The sequence below is a fragment of the Trachemys scripta genome, chromosome 1, assembly GCF_013100865.1.
Source record: "Trachemys scripta elegans isolate TJP31775 chromosome 1, CAS_Tse_1.0, whole genome shotgun sequence".
In the NCBI taxonomy this organism is placed as follows: domain Eukaryota; kingdom Metazoa; phylum Chordata; order Testudines; family Emydidae; genus Trachemys; species Trachemys scripta.
In genome coordinates this window covers 151,958,459-151,975,990 of record NC_048298.1, presented here as the reverse complement: position 1 = coordinate 151,975,990, position 17,532 = coordinate 151,958,459, and the positions used below count along the sequence as shown (strand labels likewise).

The 17,532-nt window shown below is 46.5% G+C and overlaps 1 protein-coding gene across 5 annotated transcripts in view; it reads left to right on the top strand.

Moving 5' to 3' along the window:
* CMSS1 (cms1 ribosomal small subunit homolog) overlaps positions 1 to 16,590 on the top strand; it is a 59,854-nt gene extending 43,264 nt beyond the window's left edge. For 4 of the 5 annotated variants that reach the window (XM_034789987.1, XM_034789962.1, XM_034789951.1 and 1 more), the window contains exons 6-10: positions 2,026 to 2,128; positions 8,613 to 8,673; positions 11,122 to 11,209; positions 12,538 to 12,626; positions 16,344 to 16,590. In XM_034789987.1, the coding sequence (XP_034645878.1) occupies positions 2,026 to 2,128; positions 8,613 to 8,673; positions 11,122 to 11,209; positions 12,538 to 12,626; positions 16,344 to 16,427 (425 nt within the window). In that variant the 3' untranslated portion in view covers positions 16,428 to 16,590. Of the gene's footprint in view, positions 1 to 2,025; positions 2,129 to 8,612; positions 8,674 to 11,121; positions 11,210 to 12,537; positions 12,627 to 15,301; positions 15,368 to 16,343 lie in introns of all 5 variants that reach the window. The other variant, XM_034789977.1, reaches the window with a different exon arrangement.
* Positions 16,591 to 17,532: the final 942 nt, after the last annotated feature.

Genomic DNA, 17,532 nt, shown 5'->3' with positions numbered 1-17,532 from the left:
AACCCCCCCCCCGAACTCCCGACCCCCCCCATCTCTTGACTGCCCCCTCCAGAACCTCCCTGCCCCTTCTCCTGCCCCCTGGCCCCCTTACCCTGCTGCTCAGAACATGGTGTTGGGCTCTGTGCAAGCCGGACACGTGGCTGCGCTCCCCAGCGCAACACACAACCCGGTCCCTGGCCCTGCACAGTGCTGCCGGAGCGGGGCGCTGGGCTGTAGGGGAGGAGGAGCTGCCGGCTCAGAATGCAGGGAGGGGGGGAGGAGCTCCTCTACAGCTGCTCCAGAGTCCAGCCCGGCAAGCTGCGGGGGAAGGGCTCTGTCTGCCAGAGCCCCATGCGAGCAGCTGACTTTCCTGCAGCCCTCCCAGCCGCGCCTTGCTCTGCCTGGGGGGAGAAATCCCGGACATTTTGAGTGATTTACAAATTCCCCCCCGGACGCTATTTTTAGCACAAAAAGGAGGACATGTCCGGGTAAATCCGGACGAATGGTAACCCTAGTGAAGACTGATGCAAAGAATTCATTTAGTTTCTCCGCAATGGCCTTATCGTCTTTGAGTGCTGCTTTAGCACGTCGAGTGTCCAGTGGCCCCACTGGTTGTTTAGCAGGCTTCCTGCTTCTGATGTACTTAAAAAAATTTTGCTATCACTTTTTGAGTCTTTGGCTAGCTGTTCTTCAAATTCTTTTATGGCCTTCCTAATTATATTTTTACACTTCATTAGCCAGATTTTATGCTCTTTTCTATTTTCCTCATTAGGATTTAACTTCCACTTTTTAAAGGATTAAAGGATTAAAATTAATCTTGACCTTGAAATATTCATAAATTCAGTTATATTACATCTTTTATGTTTTGCGTGTTTGTATTCTGCAAGATTATTATTTTGCATCAAAATATTTTAGTTTTGCTTTTAAATAATATTTGGGAAAATATTTCTTCATTTTGACCACACTTCGTTAAATATGTAAGGCTATGTCTATGCTTATGGTAGTGTGTAGAGTACATACAATGCACTCCCCTCCCCCCCCCAGCATGGGTATAAATAGCAGTGTAGATGGTGAGGTTTACATGAGTAAAGACATGCCAGAACCTTATGGCATATGCCCTGCACGGCTCTCTACATGCCCAAGCAGTGCCTCCCTATCTACACTGCTGTCTTTAGCAGTGCAGTGTTCCGTTGCCTCCTTGCTGCTGGAGCCTTTCCCCGCCACAAGGTAAGACTCTGGCAGTGGTGAAAGGCTGGGGGAGAAGGGGGCAAGGAAGCAGAGAGAGGCTCTGGCAGCTCCCCGCTGCTGGGGCCTTTCCCTGCAGCAGTGAAAGACTCCTGGCAGTGTGGGAAGGCTCTGGCAGTGGGGAGGCAGCAGGAAAAGGCTCTGGAAACTTTGTGTAGCTGGAGTTTTTCCCCACTCCCTCACCCCATCAGAGCCTTTCACTGCTTTGTGTAGCTACACATCTCAGTGTGGACTCAGCTTGCGTGTTTCACTGTGTGGTGTAGCTATGCATACCCTATACGCCGCCACCTGTGTAGACAAGGCCTAATTACGTTATCTTAATTTTATTGTAGCATTTCTACCTGTCCCTGGCTACTAGTAATGGGAATTTTTATTCTCGTCTGTCCTGGTTAAGTAGATCTGCTTTTACATCCTTGTGGTACAGATGCTATAAATGTATTCCATTTAACAACTGTTCTCTCTATTAAAGCACTACTATAAATCAAATTGCATTGCAAATTTAGGGTCAAATGAAGTCAATGGATTTGTGCGTGTTTATACAATGGCTGCATTTTGACCCTTATGTAACCTGTTTTCTAAAGTAACCTATTTGATAATCATATTTCATTGTTTGGTACATGAGACATTTTATTTGTTAATTTTTTGGAAATATCTTAATTTACATGTTTTACAAACTGAGATTGTGAAGTAGTGTGCTGTAAGTATATTCTTTCGGCAGGCAGCTATTCATCATGTACTTTAGCATTGCAATATGTATTTAAGTCATAGATTTCTCTGTGTATTTTGTATTTCTTGTTGCAGTCTGTCCCAAATGGGCAAAACTTCGTAAAACCCACAAGGAGAAGAAGTCTGTGCTGATGCTGATTATCTGCAGTTCTGCTCTCCGTTGTTTGGAGCTCATTAAGTATGTTGAAAGCAAATGTTATGTTGAGACTGGCACCCGGTCAGAGGTTTTGCCTGGAACCCTAGACATAAAGGCGAAACTGGGACAATGTCCTTTGCTAGCCAACAAAATTACTGACTCAACTGATGCAATATCCTTCACTCCTCCAAAGCGTGGTACTGTGGTATTTGGTTTAGACTAAAGTAGAACTTAATAACTCAGCTGCATAGATCTACTGTTTTTGTTACAAACCAAAAGTAAAGTATATTGCTCTTAGAAAGACATTCAACCTATTACACTTAAGAACAGATTAAGTGCATAAAAATGCATAGCTCAACACTATCATTTTGAGTGCAGTGTCAGGACATTTCTATGACAAAGTTCACTAGAAACACAGGGCTCTGGGACCTCTGTGGAGACCGATGTGTCTGGCCTGTGTTAGTGTTTCTCAGTCTTTTCAGGTTGGCAACCCCTTCTTCATTATAAAAGTAAGAGTAAAGAAAATGTATCAATGATAATAGATTGTAATAAAATTTTCAGTGCCTCACATCCCCACCCCACTTGGCTTTTGTGACTCTGCTTCCCAGGGTCACGATTCACTGGTTGAGAAACACTGGTCTGTGTGCTGTCCTGTTTTCACTTGCCTGGAATACTAGGCCTGCTCTGTGATTCTGTCACTCCTTAGTGACTGATTTACAGAGAATAAGCTTTATTTTGAATTCTGTCTTCTGTGTTTTTGAGTCTTTAGGCTGCACTATGGTGACATGTACAAACTTTTCTCTGTAACCATGAGGGCTAGAATCTTTTTTTTTTTTTTTTTCCACTGAAGGCTGAGAGTTTCCTAACTTCATTAGCTTGGCCTTAAAGAAAAATACTAACTACTGTGACACTGGTGATAAAATATTGGCTGCTCCATGAAGCTAGGGTCTTCACAAATCCAGCTCTGTTTGCAAGACTGGCACTGGAACATTTTTTCCCCCTCCCATAACTTAGACACTCTGGATGTAGTAGCAGTTTTTCTAGGTGACCCAACCCTAATGCCTGTTTCCCTAGCTCATGAAGCCATAGAATGGAAATCTGGACAGGAGCAAGGAGCTATTTCAGTCCCCCCAGAGTTGCTGATGTCTGTGCACTGTGTTGTTGGTAGGCTAAAGGGCAGATTGCGGGAGGGAGGTGTGTGACATGCACTGACTGGAGTTTGGATCATCTGCCCCGTATTCTCTCTGTTAGTAGTAATTTGCATCATATTTGTGAGAGCCAGGGGGAAATATTTGCTGGTGACTGAGAGGGAGATGTGTGGAGGTTTCTGCCAGCTTTGAGCAGCCTGATTAATGGCAATGTTGCCAATATCAGAGATGCCAAGGTCATGAATGTATGTATTTGAAAACAGGGCACTGTACCTTATTGCTTTTTAGCAGGATAAGTGCTGTTTAACAAATGAATGTTGTTCTTCAAGTGTTTGCTCATGTCGATTCTATTTTAGGTGTGCACGCACTCACGTGCGCTCTCATCAGAGATTTTTGCCTTAACGGTATCCATAGGGTCGGCACTGGCGCCCTCTTAGTGCCATGTTCATGTTCGATATATTAGGCGCTGCCAGCCCTACGCCCTCTCAGTTCCTTCTTACCACCCGTGGTGGTTAGTTGGAGCTCCTTTCCCTTGCCTGATAGGGGTTAGCAGTTCTTCTACTTCAGTTTTCGAGCCTTAGGCCTTGTAAATAGTTTGTTTTCCGTAGTTAGTAAGTAGTTAGTTAGAGATAGCGTCCCAGCAGGGACTTTGCCCCAGGTGAGGCATGCCTTGGTGTCCAGGTTTTAAGCCCTGCTCTGACTGCAACAGGCCTATGCCTGTTAGTGACCTTCATAGTAGCTGCCTCAAGTGCTTGGGGGAATTGCTTGGGAAGAATCAAGTGTCGCATCTGTGAGAACTTTTGTCCCAGGACTCAGAAAGAGCGAGACTCTCCATTTGAGAGCTCTTCTCATGGAGGTTGCTCTCCGCCCAGCGTCTGAGCCTTCCCGGCCAGACTCTGCCCCAAGCACCTCGGCGTCAGTGTGCAGCACACCCCCGGAACCGGGCTCTGCCCTGAACTGCTCCCCATCGCCGGTGCCTAAGAAGAGGTCGAAGATGAGCGACTCCCCAGCACGGAGTAAGAAGGGCAAAGGACCCAGTTCAGACCGCCAGCCCACACCGGAGCCACATGAGGACACCTGCCCGATTGGGGTCCCGTAGCCCCCCAAGGGATCTGCCGCTGACTTCAGGAAGCGGTAGGGGACACAGACTAGTGGCAGGGCTGACACCTTCCCAGGCTCTCCTGGCGCCCAGAGAGCGGAGGCCGCTGCTGGCACCACATGTGTCCTAGGACATGGCAAACGCTCTCGCTGAGTGCAAGCCAGCTGTATAGACCCCCCAGAGGGCAGGCGAACAATGCCAGTCTCTGGAGACAAGACAGCGCTCTCCGTTTCCACCCCCCAGGTCTCTGTCTTCTGCGGGACGTCCTAGATCGCCGGCACCATGCTCACAGTCTCCACCGTCTCGACGCGGGTCGCCTAGATCAGGGGTTCTCAAACTGGGAGTTGGGACCCCTCAGGGGGTCGCGAGGTTATTATATGGGGTGTCGCGAGCTGTCAGCCTCCATCCCACCCCCACTTTACATCCAGCATTTATAATGGTGTTAAATATATAAAAAAAAATTAATTTATAAGAGGGGGTCGCACTCAGAGGCTTGCTGTGTGAAAGGGGTCACCAGTACAAAAGTTTGAGAACCACTGGCCTAGAGGAAGGCACTTGGTCACCGTATCGCCGTCACCAATCATCCTCCTGCCAACTGTCTCCGCAGCGCAGATCCACATCTCCCAGACAGTGGGAGTGGTCTCTGTCATGGTACTAATCCCCCCGGTCCCAGCACTGATCCTTCAACTCGAGGCACTGGTCTCCTGCGGCAACGGTTACCCACCAGACACTAGCTTTGACGGCCCCTCCATGTTCACCTGAAGGTGATTCCTCTGGTACGGAAAGAGAATTCAGCCCCTCACTGCGACAGCACCAGCGCGATTGTGCACTTGAGGCTGCGTCGACCTCCTCAAAGCCGTTGTGGCAGCAAGGCCAATGGCCCTACTGGAGCGTGTTGGGCATGCCTGTGATGCTGATGCCTCCATCTGTCCATTCCTCAGCTGCTGCCTCGGAGCAGCAACCAACAGCACCAGTGGCACAAGGCCGCTGGTCGTGGGACGATCTGTCCCTCTGCATAAATGTCAGGGAGCTCAAAGCGGTTCACCTGGCCTGTCAGCTTTCCTGTCCCACGTGAAGGGCAAGGTGGTGCATGTCCTTACAGACAATACTACTGCGATGTATTACATCAACAGATAGGGCAGAGCCAAGTCGGTGACCCTTTGCCAAGAAGCACTCCACCTTTGGGACTTGTCTGTACAGTATGTCATTCATCTGGTAGCCGTGCATCTACCTGGGCCAGGAACAGGTTAGCAGATTACTTCAGCAGGATTTTCTCGTCTCGCCACGAGTGATTGCTCCATCCGGAGGCGGTCAGTGGGATCTTCCGGAGGTGGGGGACTCCCCAGGTGGACCTGTTCGTGTCCTATGAGAATCGGACATGTCACGTGTTCTGCTCATTCCGGAGATTGGACAGGGGTCCCTATCAGATGCCTTTCTGCTCCCATGGTCAGGGGCTCTGATGTCCGCCTTCCTGCCGGTGCCACTAATTCACAAGGTCCTTATGAAGTTTAAACAGGACACAGCAAAGGTGATCCTGGTAGCCTCTGCGTGGCCTTGGCAGCACTGGTTCAGCATGCTGCTGGACCTTCTGGTAGCTGCACCGATGCAGCTTCCTCTCTGGCTGGACCTGCTGTCCCAGAACCAGGTCTTCTGCATCCGAACCTGGCGTCGCTGCACTTGACAGCATGGCTTCTGCATGGCTAAATGAGGAGGAACGGGAATGCTCAGCCCATGTCCAACAGGTCTTGTTGGGTAGCAGAAAGCCCTCCACCTGAGCAATCTGCCTGGCTAAGTGGAAGAGGTTCAAATGCTGGACCTCAGCCCAGGATATCCGTGCTGAGCAGGCTTCGCTGCAGGCAATCCTGGACTATCTTCTGCACCTCAAGCTCCAAGGGCTGTCCTTGTTATCAATGGAAGTCCACTTGGCCGCTATTTGGCCTTCCACCCTCTGCCCCAGGGCAGGTTGGTCTTCACTCACAACATGACAGTCCGGTTTTTGAAAGGTCTGGAGAGTCTCTACCCTCATTTCAGGGATCCTGTCCCTCCCTGGGACCTCAACCTCATGCTGTCGTGGCTCAGGGGTCCTTCCTTCGAGCCCCTAGCTCCCTGCTCCCTTCTCCTCCTCTCCTGGAAAGTTTCTTTCCTGGTCACAATAACATCTGCTGTTAGGGTCTCTGAGATCAGGGTGTTTACTTCAGAGCTGCCCTATATGGTGTTTTACAAGGACAAGGTCCACATCTTCATAGCCTCACTGATGTAGGATTTTCTCTGAACTTTCCCCCTGTTTGCACACAGATCCCTGTCAGCACACACACTCATTCTTCATACACAGAACTTATTTGTTCATAAGGACTTCTCTGAGCCACAAGATGGTGCATCCGGTCACTCTGCTCCTGCTGTGCTGAAGTCTCTAGTCCCTTCTGGGAAGGGAGCCCAAGCTTCGTCTTTCACTCAGGTTCTGTGCTAACCTCACAGCTGACTTCACGAGGCTGGGCTTTGTGCTGGTAGGGTAACATCACAGTGCAGAACTGAGATGTTGTCTCTGCCATCTCTTTACATTGTCCCCGATGTGGACAGGAGTGTTACTCCCTTACTTTGGGATGGAAAGTCTTTGGTGACTGACAGTGTGGGGAAGTCTCATTCCGCACTCCCCGTTGTTGGGAGAGTGGAGCAGAAAAAGTCTGAGTTTCCCTCTCTCTTCTGTCATATTAGTTGCACAGTTATTCATCTCTGGTTCCTCCTGTGCTTTTCTTTCTCCTGCTTTCTTTCCCTTTGCCATCACTGATTCTAGATTTTGTGGGCTCTGTTTTTGTTTTCCATGTTTCGCTGGCATGTAGGTCATGTCCCAGCTTCTATCCCATCCCATCCTGCTGTCTGTCCCAGTAACCATTCCTGTGTCTGATCCACCTCATTGTATGGTTGCTTTCCTTTCTCTCTCATTTCTCTGAAACCGATATGGTGTCTGCATGACCTTCTCCTTAGTTGGTTTCTGTCCAGCAATTGTTGTTAATTTTATGCTGAGGTGCTGCTACTGCCCCTGATGCTCCCTGGGCCTTGTAACTTGTGAAAACCAGGGTGAGGATACTGCGGGAACAGGCTCTGGTGTATTCGCTCCATTTGATTCCACAGGTATAGAGCTGATGAGATTTGTATATTGATTCAGGAGATTTGAAAGGCTTCCTGCCCAAACCTGACTTCCCCAACAGAAGGTATGGAAATCAGGGTTTGTTTCTCTTTCCCCAGTCTCTTGATGAGAAGTGTCGTAGTTTCTGTGACACATATCGCTAGATCAGTGGTTTGCATTCTCCACTCTGTACTCTTGATCTGAATATCCAGGCTCTTCTGCTCCCAGCTTTCCCAATAGCAGATGCAGATCTTGCTATCCCACAATACATCATGGAATGAAGAGCAGAGAAGTGCAAGGCTGGGTTGAAGGCATGAAAACTCTGGTCATGTCTCCTCTCCTAGCTCCAGAACTCACATGATGACAGTTGAATCTCAGCATTGTTTAAAAAAAAAAGTTTCTAGACTTCATGGTTGTAAAGGAAGGCTTTAACATGTGACTTGCATGTCAATGGTGCATTGATTTCTTCCTGAGTGCAGGAAAAAGCCTATTTCAACTGGAGTTTTGTAAGCTCCATACTCATTTTCTCCTGCTGAGTTTATTATACAGATCGTGACATTTTCTATATATAGAACTATGTCCCAAATCAAAGGCTCAGGACGCAATTCTGGTCTTCTGATAAAAAGAGTTGTGGTCAACATGGGTGTGGATATCAAGGTTCCTTTGTGTAGTAAGGGTTATGACAGCCCAGAAAGGATGATTTTCCTAATAATTGCATAAATAAATTGTAATAACTTAAATTTCCGGTTCAGAATGCTTTCTGGTGTGCCTATAATTCAATAGTGAAATCATTCTTTTATTTAAATTTGGCAATTGATTAGTCAATAGTCTTGAAATAAATCAATTGTAAAAGTACATGTTCTTTAAAAATTACATAAATATCTATCAAAAAAATATACGTAAATTACTCCTAAATTGTGCCCTCTAGTATGTAGGTCTGGTTGTAGATCATTACAAGTACCAAATATAGATTTAAATAATAATTTATTGGCATGTTTTCAAAGCACAAATCAATGGGAGTTGGGCACCTAACTCATTTAGACATCCCATTCTAAAGCACTAGTTTTAACTATTTTTGGTTTCCTCTTATGCCTGTTATACACTCTGAATCCGAGTTCTGATGTCCGAGTTCATTTTTAATTTATCCTCTACTAGGTCTATGACAGCATTCAAAGGAGACTGCAAAGTTATTAAATTGTTTGCAAAACACATAAAGGTAAGCAAGTTCAGCACTAGTTTTGATGAAATAGCTAACCAATCACATGCCATTGTCTTCGGTGTGATATTGTAATGATACTTTTCATGGACATAGCTCCTTTCTTTAGAAAAGGGCTTCCTTTCTGTTAGGATGACTAGACGTCCCGATTTTATCGGGACTGTCCCGATATCTGCTTGTTTGTCCCGCGTCCCGACTGATGTTCAGCCGGGACACTGGACAAACAAACAATTTTGCCCTCCGCTCCGGCGCTTGCGCGCCCCCTCCCCCCCGACTCCACCCGCTTCTTCCCCCATTGGATCCCTCCCCAAATCCCTGCCCTGTCCCCGCCTCTTCCCCAAGCACTCTCTGGGCACGCTACAGCCAGCCCGGTCTGCTCCCCTGGCTGCAGCTGGCTCAGCGTGTGGGGCAGATGACTCAGGAGGGACCGGAAGCCGGAGCTTGGCCGCTGGCACGCAGAGCCTCTTCCTCAGCGGGTGGGGGAGCCGGTCCCCTGCCTGTCCCGCCGCAGGGATGAGGCGCACTGGGCTGGGTAGTGAGTGGCAGCGGGAGGGGCCCGGCCTGGGCTGGGGCGAGTGAGACGCGTTTGCAGCCGCCGTGCTGGGGGTTCCCAAGGCGAGGCAGGAGCTCAGCCCCTCCGCAGCCGTGCGTCTTCCCGGGACCTCGCCTGCCTCTCGAGCCGCCCCGGGGCCCCTTCGCCGGCAGCCGAGCCCAGCCCAGGCCTGCAAACGCCGCGTCGTAGCGCCGCTCTCCACGCCCAGCGCTGCCCGGCCCCCTCCAGCCCGGCCCTGCACGCTGGCAGCCGGAGCAGCCCCCAGCCTGGGAAGGGGTTTCTCAAACCTGCCCTCGCGGGCCGCCCAACCCAAAACACCTTCCACGCTGGGCTGCACCGCCCTCCGGCTCTGCGGGCCCAGCCACCGCTGGAAGTTGGCCCGGGGCGCTGCTTGCTGAGTGTGTTGGACTCGAATCTGGCCTGGGGGCAAGTCCCGGACAGTCCAGTGGCCCCAGGGAGCCGGAAAGGAGGACTGGCTTTCCTCACGGGGGTCGGGGGTTGGGGAGCTTTGGTCTGGGGACACCAGAGCAGCTAGCTGAGAAAGGTGATTAGGGGAGCTCTGCAGAGCTCTGTGTGTGTGCGTGGGGCGGGGTGACCGGTGTCTGTGCAGGGGTGTGTGTGTGTGTGTGTGTGTGTGTGTGTTGGGGGGGGGCAAGCCGGGCGGGCACAGGCCCATGGCGGCCGAGCTGCGGCAGAGTATCTCCGAGATGGAGCGGAGGCACATTGGTGGGAGGGGCGGGGCGTGGAATTCCGGCAGCTTTTTTTTTTTTTTTTTGTGGGGCCCTCCCCCCCCTCCCCACACACATCCCGATATTTCACCTGGGTGATCTGGTCACCCTACTTTCTGTACCCCAACAGCACAGTTCTGGGCATTCAACCAAGCAATTCATCTGATGACTCCTCAAACTCTCCTCATGCCCCTGTGGTTTTTTGTGCAGCATGGGCACCTACGTTAAGATCAGAACATCCATCAGTAACCTGTGTGGTATCCAGTCAAACATTCTGTGCCTCAAACTAGCCTCTGATTTTGTGCCTGCTTAAAAACCAAAACCAAAAAGCATGTGCATGTGTTCCCATCCACAAAACTCCACCTTCACCCACATTGATGGGTGCAAATCAGGTAGTCAGGTGCTCAGCTACCCAATGCAAATGCCTGTTTGTGTGTACAAATGATAGATGTGTTTTGCAAGCAAGGAAATCAGAGACAGTGGGTGAAAATTTGGCCTTCTATATAAATACTGTCAAACAGGTAAATGTCACACACAGTATATTTCATCCTTCTCCAGTCTTGGGCAGATTAGTGTGACTCCAGTTTTACATTAACTTTCCCCAAGTTGTGTGCTCTCCATTTAGTTCTAGAGGATTGATTTAATTGTTGGGAGGCCAATGCTATTCAGACCTCAGAAAAAGTATTTAGGGTCAGATTTTGAAAAGCACAATCGAGTGAATTTCAATTATTGACTTTCAAAGGGAGTTGGACACCTCACTGCCCTTTGTGCCTTTCTCCCATATGTACCAGTTTTACAATCTGAGAGATGAACAGTGTGTCTCTTACTGTCTGAATGTACAGTGCTTTAGCTTCCACACGCTAACTGTCCGTGTGGACCCCAGTACCACATACTAAAAGTTCCTTAGTGTGCTTATGGAACTGTTAATGCATGGTAGCAGGATCCACTGGGACAGTTACACGCAGCAGGCTAGAATACTGTAGATTATACCCCAGTTTGCTGTGCACTACTTCTCCTTATGGACCTGGCTTTAGATGGTGTTTTAAGAGGAGTTATTGTGCTACTTGGAATTTACCTCCAATATGGAATAAAATGTTCTTTAAAAGGGAATCCTAAACACTTGTGGGTTTACTGATGCAACATTTTCTCTTTCTGTCCTTGAATTAGATAAAAGAACAGATGCACATGCTGGAGAATGGAGTCATCCACCTGGGTGTAGGAACACCTGGAAGAATAAAAGCGTTAGTAAAACAAGGTAGGAGAGGAGGCTGGAATGGGCTCTGGTAATGGACATGTTGCACATGGCAGAATAAGTGAAACTTCAATAAAGTTTGAAGGTTTTGGACTAACCTGAGTCAGTGAATTTGGGGATCTACTCTCAAATGCAGGTCAAGAATATAAAGTTAAAAATCCAGGAAGCCAAACGCAGTGGCTTAGACAAAAGGAACTATGTTATGCACAATTCTGAGTTCAATTTCAGCTTTTATTGAAAAACACTCCCAAAAATCTAGATTTACTTGGTCTTTCAGTTTATTATTCCCAATCTCCTGCCAGGCATGAAGTTAGTTAGTTTATCTGTTTAACCCTCCTTCTCCTTCCCAAATCTAAGTTTTTTTCCTGCCATATATTTTGCTTCCTAAATAGATATTTGCAATAAAAACAAAATGTAGTGTAGATATCACAGGATACTAACCATGGTCCCGTCATGGTAGTTCCTTCTTTGGGTCAGTTTGGCCAAGCTATACCCTGCTCAAGGGTGGGAGCTGGCTCTGGCGTGGGACTCCACTGTTTCTCCCTCCAGGAAGCACAGGAACAGTGAGATGTTTCATTGTTGCTGTCTTTTACAACAGTGTTAAGATATCCCAATTCAACAGCACATCATAGAGCTGATGTTGCTGCATCAGCCCAAAGATATGTCAAGAGGAGAGACGGTGGGCTAGGATCAGAAGCTGACCATGTGTTCTTCATGTCTAGAGCTGTTTGACAGATCAGTGCTGCCACGGGAGGTTACTGAGAAAAAGCTATCAAGAAAAATTGTGGACATTACCCACTAGATATGGAAGACTTAGCAGGGCTGGTAGAAGGTCATTTCCCAAAGAACCATCTGCCTCCTTGTTTCCTTCCATTCAGATGGAAGATGACCAAAGCCCTTCACAGTGCTGCTGACCTGAAGCTTATTTAGGGCCTGATTGTGCAAGTTTCTGAGCATCCTCAATTCCCACTGATAGGCTCTTGCTGGCTCAAGTCCTTATAATTTACCAACTTGTCGTCAGCCATGGAAACTCAACTCCTGTGGTTTCATGAAGAGGAAGTCTGGGGAATTCTTTGCAGGCAGGATATTGGCTCTTGACAAGCCTGGCAACAGCAGTTGCTCTGCTTTTGTGTTTATCTTCTCGAAAAGGCATGGGATTATGTGGTAAGGAAGTTTACAGTGTCATTGTGTTAGTTTTCCAACCAGCAAATGTAGTGCTTAATGTTTAATGCCCTGGGAACAGACTGCAAAGGATGCAAAAGTCAAAAATCATTTTGATAAGCAGATGTCATTTTGTCTTTATTATAGTAAGACTTGCACTGTCTTTTCAGATGGCCTTAGCTTGAACTCCTTGAAGTATCTGATTTTGGATTGGAACTGGAGAGATCAGAAGTTAAGGAGAATGATTGATATCCCTGAGGTACAGTATGGTCACCTTTTTAAACAATGACGTAATTATATGAACCTTTCTGTCTAGACGTAGTTAACACTTGAAATGCTAGGAAGTCAGGATTTTCTTCTGTGAAACTGACTTCTGGTATCAGTACTCAAGGAACACAAAGGAATTAGCTTTTTACCTATAATTCTGCACCCTGGATTCTCCAACTCCGAACTAAGGCACTTCACTTCTTCATTTCTCATCTCATGAGCTGCAGCAAACAATACCAATGTGTTCCAACGCCCTCTACCAATTTTTCCTGCTCAGATGTCTGTGAGTTAGTAGCTCTGCCCCTCCCAGAGACTCTCAGCAACCAGCTCCTGGGAGGAAAGTTTTCCTCAGAAACGGAAGAAAAGGAAATAAGATTCAGCAGCTTTTGAGGACACATTTACTGACTCCAAGATGGAAGGAGCACATTGGCCTGTTGAGTCACACTACAGCCTCGTCTAGAACAATATGACACCATAAAACAGCAAATGTCATGGGTTTGTAAGCCACTGGTAGAGCCTTCTCATTCTGACCATTCCATGTGCTTTTCAGTTGCATGTTGCAGCACTCACATTGTTAGGTGTGCAGCGTTGTGCTGTGGTATTGTGCTATTTGATATGTAGTAGGCTATATAGATAACCAGTATTCAGCCCAGAGACAGAACTGACCACAAGTCTCTGCAATCAGTATGAAAAGGCTACCTCTCTCCTGTGCATGCATGGGTAATGTCTAAACGGCCAGAGTCTGGAGCCTCCAGAGGACAATCCCTTTCACAGGCAGCACAGACCTCTTTCACAAGGAAGAAAATTGTCACCCAGCTTGCTCTGTATTTTAACATGTTTTTGACTGTGTTGTATCAACACCACCATGTGTGCAAGGTTGTATTTCTCATGCTCCAGGATGAACTACAGTGGGATAGCTGTGGCCTGCTAAACCCAGGGTTGTGAGTTCAATCCTTGAGGGGGCCATTTAGGGATCTGGGGCAAAAATCTTTCTGGGGATTGGTCCTGCTTTGAGCAGGGGGTTGGACTAGATGACCTCCTGAGGTCCCTTCCAACCCTGATATTCTATGATTCTATGAAAATACCTCGAAGAAGTCAAGTAGCAAAAAGAGCAGCTTCACTTAATGAAGCAAAGAGGCTCCCTCTTGTGGTAAATCATCAATAGAAATCTCAAGGTGTGAGTTTGATAGGGTACTTGCATTAAAACGGATATGTAAGCCATTTGGACACTGATGAACGGATCACAGAAATATTAGCAAAGGACACTGGCACAAAGCTCTAGTATTATGAAAAGTGCTATGGGCTCATGTGGAGTACAGCTGGACCAGGGTTTCTGTGAGTCAGCCACAGGCAGCAAACTGCAGCTTCTGGCTGATCTACCTGGATTTGAACCTGTGCTATTGCAAACCTGAGACTGAGGCCTCCTAGCCATTCCTTACAGCTTAACTAAACATTTGTTCTGCAGGGAGCACGCCAAACTTCCTGAATAGTATCTAGCCATGGGGAGTAGTCCTACAACTGGATGCTGCCTGGATAACAAAATTGTGACTCGAACTGTATTTAACTAGAAAAAAATAATGTAACATTAAGAATACAAAATTAAAAGCCTAGGAATTGTGCAAGTTAAGGATGAATGTGTAACACCAACTTTGCCCTTTTGTGCATCTTCTGCATTATGGAACAGCCTTCAATCACATGCATTGTCTCAGATAATACAACATACGGGGTTTTCCCCCAACAATCTTGGATATGTATATGAAGCATCTTGTAGTACAATACTTTGTACTACTGCATATGCCAGGAAGAGTTCAGGAAAATCATTTATATGGAAGGTATGTACTAAACTGTACTCATAGCATATTACAGATAGAATGTCATAACAGGGCAATAGTGAATCCCATCAGGTGCTGGCAAAGGCAAGACTTTACATTTGGAGTCAAATCTCATTGAGCCAGGCACCTTGTTTTCCTACTTGTGTGTAAAATGCCAAAAACACTATAAATAGTAATAAATAATAACATGATAGTGCCAGATTTTCAGAAATGGCTTCCAGTTTGTGGACCTGCAAAAATCACACAACTCATTGGTATCCACAGTTAAGTGAAGGTGGGAGTGATGATAGTGTGTAACTGCTAGCAACTCAATTAGCAGACTCAGTCAGATGATGTACTAATTCTTTTGTATCCATAATTAATCATGGATGCAAAATTGCACCAATACAATTGGGGACCAGGCAGAGGCACTTTTACAAGATGGCCCTGGTTTCTTCAGTAGTTTCTGTCTGCAGAATAACTTTTGGTCCTGTAGAATTAACAGGATTCATTACTGCATCTTACTGTAAATATGGCACTATTTGTTTAACTACATAGACGCCAAGGAGCCCTGGAAACACAAGCATATTTTTATATTAGCGTACGGAAAAACTCATAGCCTGATTTTTCGGAGGAGTGAAGCGCCCACAGCTCCCTCTAAATGCACACTTACCTCATTTCCAGGGGAGACTGGAGAAGGCAGCAGAGAGGACGGAGGTTGTGGGCTAAGAACAATGCAGAGAGCAGCCCTTCTTGGGCACGTTGGTGTGCAGGGTTAATTTTTTACCAGGTGGAGTTCTAATAAACACACGAGTTTAAAAACAAAAAACGAAGCCCTCCCATGCCTTGGTTCTAGACCCCACTACATCTGGAGAGGACAGGGACATCCTGATGCCGGGCTCTTGCAGTGTCACAGGCAGATGTATGTATTCTTCCACATTTCCTAACTTCACGTTGGGCAGACCTGTAACCCTAACATCACATTAGGGAAAGTTGTTTGTTCATGTCCCTGTTTGTCTCCTTTTTTCTCTCTCCTATTTAGGGTGCAGGTAGGGGCATTCAGAATAATCAGGCTAGAGGAGCTTACAAGGCTTTCTCCTGAAGATCTTCTAAACTCTGCCAAAGCATAACGAGCCCAATACAGTCTGGCTTCACAGTCTAAACTGCCTATAGACAAAGTTTTCTGCATCAGAACTTACTACGTAGATATTGGCTGCAATACAAAGTAGTAGCCTAGCTCCCAAAGTTGACAAAAGTTCCTAGTGTGGAAGAAACATCAAACTGAGCTTTTCAAACCCTTTTGTAACCCCATTACATTTGTTCTTTTTGTAAACAATATAAGGGCTGAGCCTTCGGTAAGTCTGAAAATATCAGCTTGTGAAGTTCAGCTATTCAAGTTACGGGAGCAAAAAAGCTTGTAAAATGTACCTCAAATGGAGAGATGATTACCCCCCACCCCTTTATATAACTCAAAAAGGGCAGAACAGAAATTTGCCAGGCTTTCCCACACCCTTCATCTCTGGGCTGAGCTGAAGCATGGAAACATGCAGCCCAAAAGGTGAACTTCTCTGTAAGGTGTAGTCAGGGTTATAATGAAAGCCCTGGTGTAACCATAACTGCAGTGGAGCTCCTGGCCTTGCTATGGTGTTAGTCGGTATTTCCTCTCAGATACCTCTGGTGGTCTTAAAAGTAGATAAGCTAAAAGAGACATTCATCTAAATAGGTAGTTTCTAGAGTTTATTATATTTCTTTTGTAAAACTTGCGTTTGTGTGTGAGGGTCTCTCCTTTACTCAGCCTCTAATAAAACTCGTGTAGTTAAGCAGAATAACGGTGTGTGTGCAGAGCACTTTCAGTAATCTTCCTAATTCATGTCTTGTTTAATTTTTGTTTCCTTCAGATAAGGAAAGAAGCAATTGACCTTCTGGAAATGGGAATTATAAAGCTGTGCAGAGAGGATTCTGTGAAGCTGGGACTCTTTTAATGGTGTAACTAACACGGATGCAATTTACTGCTGTATTTCACTTAGCATTGTCTGTAGTAGGCAACTATTCAGTTCTTCCATTTCTGAGATGCTTAGCAGAAATGCGTATTACAATGTTTGTCAGCTTCTGGCCCTCTTATAATAAAGCAAAGATTTGCATGTAGATTCTGTACCAGGGATTGTTATTGCCTGAACAGTATGTTACTGAAATTAGATGTATGTTGCATGTAAAACAGTAGGTGTGGGTTCTCTACTACCCTTAGGACACTGAGGATGAGTGCACTTGTCCTGAGTGAATCCCACAGCCACTCTTCTTCTTCTGTCCCCTCCTTCCACTCTTCTAAAAGGAAACCTTCACTCCCCCTCTAAGAGTGATAGAATACAGCCCATGCCAGTTCTGGGCACCTCTGGCCCAGAAATTCCCACCCCTCACTGTTGCTGCTTCCTAGCATGCAGAAGGCATCTGGCCATTACAGAGACCAGTCCAGAGTTAGTCAAGAAGTTTTAGCCATATCGCTCCTTTAGTACCTTATGTAGCTACCCCCACAGCGTGTTGATGAGTTAGAGCTCTCTTGTCCTCCACAAACCCTATCACTACATTATATCATAAAGATGCAGACTGGAAAATAACAGTGGCTCTTGCACTCTCACCACGGTTCATGCTAGGGCAGGAAACTTTGAAGGCTAAGTGCTTCTTAAGATAGAAAAATTACCATGATACCTACAGCATAAAAACAGTCTAATCTTGCAAGTCTTACCCATGTGAGTGATCCCACCAACCAGTGTTGCTATTGTCATGAGATAGAAGCTGTAGGATCATGACTATATCTGCCGCCGACAAATCATGTGATATGTGATGAAGACTGGCAAAATTTGCTGAATACTATTCAACCACCGCTGCACATCAAAGTTAGTGCATATTAGTGGGTAGTGTGTTGCTGTAGGGACCATCTTTCAAATAGACACAAAACTGAAGCCCTGGCCACTTGCGGTGTGTAAAAATCCTATAGCCCTTTTCATGAGGTTTATCTGGTTTCCACATTATCAGTAAATAAAGCATTTGTTACTAGAATTTTAGTTAATTTTGATTACTATGATGACTGAA